The sequence below is a fragment of the Falco cherrug genome, chromosome 15 (assembly GCF_023634085.1).
Source record: "Falco cherrug isolate bFalChe1 chromosome 15, bFalChe1.pri, whole genome shotgun sequence".
NCBI lineage: Eukaryota > Metazoa > Chordata > Aves > Falconiformes > Falconidae > Falco > Falco cherrug.
In genome coordinates this window covers 23,715,287-23,721,286 of record NC_073711.1, presented here as the reverse complement: position 1 = coordinate 23,721,286, position 6,000 = coordinate 23,715,287, and the positions used below count along the sequence as shown (strand labels likewise).

The 6,000-nt window shown below is 50.9% G+C and overlaps 1 protein-coding gene across 3 annotated transcripts in view; it reads right to left on the bottom strand.

Annotated features, from left to right (window-relative positions):
• Positions 1-1,278: 1,278 nt before the first annotated feature.
• OPHN1 (oligophrenin 1) overlaps positions 1,279-6,000 on the bottom strand; it is a 68,143-nt gene continuing 63,421 nt past the window's right edge. For 2 of the 3 annotated variants that reach the window (XM_055727827.1, XM_055727828.1), the window contains exons 22-24: positions 5,254-5,304; positions 4,419-4,469; positions 1,279-3,991 (exon numbers count right to left, since the gene is read on the bottom strand). In XM_055727827.1, the coding sequence (XP_055583802.1) occupies positions 4,427-4,469; positions 5,254-5,304 (94 nt within the window). In that variant the 3' untranslated portion in view covers positions 1,279-3,991; positions 4,419-4,426. The remainder of the gene's footprint in view (positions 3,992-4,418; positions 4,470-5,253; positions 5,305-6,000) is intronic. The other variant, XM_055727830.1, reaches the window with a different exon arrangement.

The following is a 6,000-nucleotide window of genomic DNA, read 5'->3' as shown; positions in this document are numbered from 1 at the left end:
CCCAGGAGGGGATGCTCCTGGGCACAGGAGCTGGGTGGGACATGCCCCCAGTTGGTGCTTGGCATGGGATGGCATCTGTGGGGCTGTGCCCGCTGCACTGCAACGCTGCCGTTTGTTTTTTCCAGCTTTATCAAGGGTATTCTGATAGTTCAGGGTTTGAAGTATTTTGTGCTTAACGAGCAAGCCCGGAGACCGAGTGACTCTGGGTGAACCACGCAGTCAGATTTTCTGCCAGCCCCATGGTACACACGTGACAGCTGCAGCTGCAGCCCAATCCTTTGGGCGCAGGTTGGCACTGCAGCAGCAGTGAGACCTGGACAAGTTGCTCATGTGGTGATGGAAGGGCAGATGGGGACTGCTCCCAAGCCCTCTACCCCTGCACACTTTATCTAGCTTTTCCTTGCATCCCACACCACTCCCAGCCCCGCTCTTCACCTCCTGCTCCTGGCTGCAGCAGCGCCCTGAGCCTGCAGTCCTGGGAAGCAGTTCATAAAAACTCGCTGTCACCATTTCCCTCTCCAAATTCTTGCTGACAAACCTTCACCCCATCCTTCAGTACACCAAAGGTAACTTGGCAATAACAGCTCCAAATACTCCTGGGATGAAAATCAGGAGGTTTCTAATCTAGCAAATGCTAGTGCACAACGTCACGATGTCTGAGTTGAGAGACACAGGAAAACAGATGTAAGGAGGGCAAAAAGATGCTGGGTAGATGGAAAAAAGCCAGTGCTGTGTTTGCTGTAATCATAAATAAGTAGAAAGGTGTTTGTGCAGAAAGAGGCAGCTGAACAAGAATCAGGCAGTCGAAGTTAAAACCGAGAAAACATGTAAAAACCACATGCCACCAAAGGCGCCTCTGTGCCAGCCCGAACAAGGGGTGTGCGCAAACCCCCGCCCCGCGGTTGCACTGCCTGGCCAGGCGCAGGGAGGGTCGGCAGGAGCCGGTCACAGCAACCCTGCGGTCGCAGTGTCCCCATGGGGCAGGACACCATCCCCAGCACCGCAGCAGCCACAGCGGGGGAATGCACAGGAACATCTGACCTCGGCAGGACAGCTGCTCCCATCAGAAAAAGTAGAAACCTGGTTTTTGGGACTCCAAAACCAAGCTGGGGATGTGGTAGCAGACACCTCTGCATCCCATGGACACACAGCCATGCCATGCTGCATCCCTGGGGTGCTGGCTGGGCTCCTGCGCTGCCCGCGGGCCCCACGCAGCGGAGGATGGCTGCAGCCTGTGCCACACTTGGGCATCGTTTAAACAAGAAAAAACCAGCAGACTTTGACTCTTCTTTTCTTTTACTTCATGGAAACTTTACAAACATTTGAAATAATCTACACTTTTACATGACAAAACTGCTCCGATGGCTGATGTCTGGGGGCCCTGCCGCACTGCATGGGGCAAATCCCGTGCTCCCAGCAGTGTTGCTCCTGTGGCACTGGTAGCAGGGACTATGCCCCGCAGCCCTCCACCAGCATGACCAAACAACCTACTGCTGCCCCACCGCTGGTCCCCAGCATTCAGCTGCACTCATGGAAGGAGGAAAAATCAGCACAGACACACATATGACAAATGACTTTAAAAGGACACAATGAAATAAGTTTCTAATAAGCTGCTTCCCTCCATTGTTCACAATGTCAGACTTCAAACCAAACTCCCTCGGATTTCTTTCTTCCCATGGACCCCAGCCCTGTCCCATGGGCTCTGCGCCAGGCAGTGAACAAAAGGCTGACTGCACATGAGCAGAGTGGGGGACGCAACAGCCACCGTTTCCAACAGGATGGGTACTGTGGGTGTCAGTGCCATGCAGCGCCCACTTGCAGCGTGGGGGGTGCCACCACCAGAGCCACCTATGCCTGTGGTAGCCTGGGTGCTTCCCAAACCGACAGCTTCGAGGGGTCCTCAAAGCACAGCCCCGAGAGGGGAAAGCAGTTTTGGAAATGTTGGCCTTCTGTGGAGGAACCACTGGCCTGAAGCCTCTGGGACAGCCACCCCAAGTGACAAAGCCACCAAAGGGCAGGCTTGGGCACCAGTGCCTGCCTGCAGCAGAAGTCTGGGGGCTGACCATGCTGTAGGCAGGCAGCTCCACTGCTGGGCTGCTGGAGAGGCTTCCCCAGCAGCCACAGCCACTCTGGGCTGGTCAGAGCCCCTCTCACCTGCCTGCAGACTCGCTGGCTCACAGCTCTGTCTTACCTGCTCTCCTAGATACCTGATTATAAAAACACAATGCTCTCTGTTTCGGTGCTGCTCACACCTCCTGGCTGCTCACGAGAGGGTGCAGCAGAAAGGGCTCACTGTAGCTTTGAAAAGCCCTGAGATGCTGGTGTGTGTTATACAGTCTAGGAGTAGATATCACCGTTCTGTTTTTTCTGTTTTTAAAGTCACTTTATGTGCCACTGTTCAAAGCAGGAGTACAGGAACGAGCAGTTGGGGCACCACCAAAGCCCAAGGGAGCGGAAGCACCATTGATGTGACACGTCTGTGTCCAGCAAATGCAAAAATTACATTCAGCAATAAAGCAGACAGACACTAGGTGCACACATAAGGCAAGCGTCAGGAGACAGCACACGAAGGACCATGGCACATCCTGCCAGCAAACCTGCACCAGGCAGGACACAAAGTGCGCTCGAGAGGACAGAGCACCTGGGAAGCAGCTTATGGGGATGTTTGGCCACTGGTTTGGGAATGTTCCCAGCACCCAAAGAAAATAATTAAAAACAGGGAAGCCACCTTTGGGCTGGGAAGAGGAAGCAGGGAGGCCGTTCACTGCCTATTTACAAGTAAATGCTCCAGCTGAGGAGCTGAGCCTTGGTGTCAGCTGGAACCACCAATATGCCTCTACTGTTAAGAGGGGTACTAGGGGCAGTCCTGGCTGGGAGAAACCTTCCAGACCAAAGGGCATCATCTACACGGTCACTGCTGAGGAAAAAAGACTGGACATCTCTTGGACTGGAAATTAATATAACAAGCAAACAAGAAACGGAGTGTCTCTTAGAAAAATGGTGGGCTCTGACCCATACTGAGTGAGTTTCAGTTCCTTGCCACCTCTGGGCTGGCCCACCAGAATAACTCCAGGACAGAGACTTCTTGGTGGGCCTGTGGGAACTGGATCTGGTGGGAGAGGCTTACGTGGGAGGAGGAGGAGGAGGGCGAAGAAGAGCACCTGCCACCTCCTTCTCCCAGCTGTGCTCTCAGAGGCTGCTGACCTGGCCAGCACCCCCTGGAAAGCCAACCTGGAGGCAGGGGATGCAGCCCCACGCAGGCAAAGCCCCCTGGCACAGCCACGTCTGCCAGCACGGTTTCCCAAGACAGGGGCATGCTGACACCGGGGAGATGAAGAGATGTCCTGCAGAGCTAAGCATCATGGTCCCCCTGAATCCAGTCCTGCCTGCCTTAGCACATGCAGCATTTCCAGTAACACACTGCTCTCCTCCGCACTGAAAAAACACACTATAGCTTACTGAGTGAGGAAATTTAACATAAAGGAAGGAGCTTCTCATGGCAAGGGGGGCCAACCCAAACTTCAGTTGCTCTGCCCTTGCATCCAAGTATGGGAAGTCAGTCCCCTGCATTTTGACTCCAATGTCTGTCCAATGACCCCTGCCAAAGCGTATTTCCCAAAAAAATGAGCAGCTAAACAGCCACTCTTGTCTCCTGCTGTCCCTTCCACAGCCCGTCAGTGCTCACCCAGCCCTGCAAACACTGCCAGTCACCTGCAAGGGCACACACAAGCATCCTTCACAGTCTGTGCAGAGAGGAGTGGTGGAAGGGCTGGGAACAGTTCAACACACGTGGATAGGGTCTTCTCTCCATCGTTATCTCCCTCTCTTTCAATTTCTTGAGCCACTTACGACAGCATGCTCTGAAATTATCGTCCAGTAAGATAGCTGCTCTCCAGGGGCACTGGAACTGGAAAAGTCTTAGCTGTGACACATCTGTTTCACAAGCACAGAAAATCTCCTGGGTCTAGCTGGGCTGAGGTGCTTACAAAGTCTGGAAGAAGAAAACAAGCATGCTTTATGCAGCAATGTAAATGTATCAGCAATGGCAAAACCACAGCCAGAGCAAGCACTCTGTTTTTTTTAACATATGTTTACCCTGAGCACTGCAGCAAGGAGGCTCAGGAAGTGCAGAGCAGGCTGATTTACTACACCCTGCCATACTACACCCCCAACAAAAAGCACGGAGCAGGCTGATTTACTACACCCTGCCATACTACACCCCCAACAAAAAGCACGGACCACCTCCAGTTATTATCTTTCCTTTTGTGCAAGGGTCTCCTGCAGGAAGGACATTTGTCCTGATCTTTCTTTTGAGATTCCCATTGCCTCCACTGGACTCCCACCACTCTATAAATACTGAATTTGCATTATGTATTTGCTTTTGGTTTATTATTTGATTTATTGTTATGAACACATACCTTTAGCCTCAGCTCTCGTCACCTGGTATCCTGCCTTGTGGTGATGAAGAACTGTATATAAGGAAGTAGAAGAACACAGAAAAAAAATAATTGATGCGGTAAGGGAGCTCAGCCTCAGATCCATAAACCTAAATAGAGGGCTGAGTAAGAGTCAGGTCAGGGATACATTTTTTCAATGTAACAAGTGAACTTGCTGTCAGCACTAGCACACAACATTTACCAGACTTACATGCAAACCTGCTCACACTTTTGGCAGAGGTTGGTAATTTTTAAAAGCAGGAAGCTGAAGCTTATTAGAGCAGATATCACAAATGAAATCTGCTGCCACAAAGCACAATGCTTGCCATTCCAGCCTAGCCCGAAGGCTTCGATGCCCAATCCATCACACCGTACCTCTCTGTGGTGGAGCTATGCCTGCACATACATTGTGTGTAGGACCATCCACTCTCTCATCTTGCATCTCTGATCAGCTGCTGCGTTCTAACCTCAACTCTCCCATGATCTTATCTGTGCTCTTCGCAAAGGCTGGGAAGTAAGTACAACATGTACTACACTGCTTAGATCCACACATGATAAAAGGAATCCATAGGTATGCTTATTACCTAGTAGGATTTACATTTAACTTATTGAGTCTGTATCTGGATTCACATTTTACAATTTGTGCTTTTTGTTTAGTTCCAGTGTTCTAGCTGAGACCCATCTTCTGCCCACAAGTAGGAGGCAAGAAAGGTCAGGGCTGGGGATTCCTGAGCTGACTTGCTCTGCCTCAGAGGGAAGCACCCTGTGCAGCAAGGCTGCTTTTATTTACATGCCAGCTTCTCAGTGCCAGGCTTACTTGCTAGTTCTTCGGGAAGCTGTCTCAAAGAACTTTGTCCTAGAGGCCACCCTGCAAAGAGAACAAGAGAGGTCACTCCAGTTAACTGATAAAGCAATTTGCTAATGAGGTCACATCTGTTCCAGGGAAAAGAGCAGTAGCATTAGCAGACACCAAAGATGATAATATTTAATTGATGTCTTTTTTGCTGAGGCAGCAGCTGTGCTTCTCCTGCTGCCAGCTCCGTTCGCCTCTGCCTTCATACCACCCTGGCCAGGCAGCCCTTGATGGCTTTTGGCTAGACTGCTTATTTTCATGCTCTTGCTTATGATCCTACGTGCTGATTTATAAACCCACGTCTATCACTTTTTAGGGCCTCTCCTTCAGTTTTTGTGTGCCTCATAGCCAGCTTCAAACTGTCTTCTTAGAAAGAACAGTTCTAACAAGTGGTTCAGAAGAGCAAAGGCAAGGCCTGTTCCTGCCCTGCAGGTGCGGAGCTGAGCCTCACAACACCTTTCCCAGACTAAGAAGTGAACGTGCTGGACTTGGATCAGCCATGCAGCACAGCTTTATTGGGCGCTCTCTGTAGAAAGCAGGTGCAAAACTCGGGAGCTGCACCCAACCCACAGCAGGCGCTTTCCCAAGGAGTGCTGCCACCTTTTTTCATTTAATTCCCATTGAAGCCAACAGGGTGTCTGTCTCTTTAAAAGCTGAAAGAAATCTGATGATGAAACTGAACTCTATGCAATTTCCTTAAGAGAGGTCCAA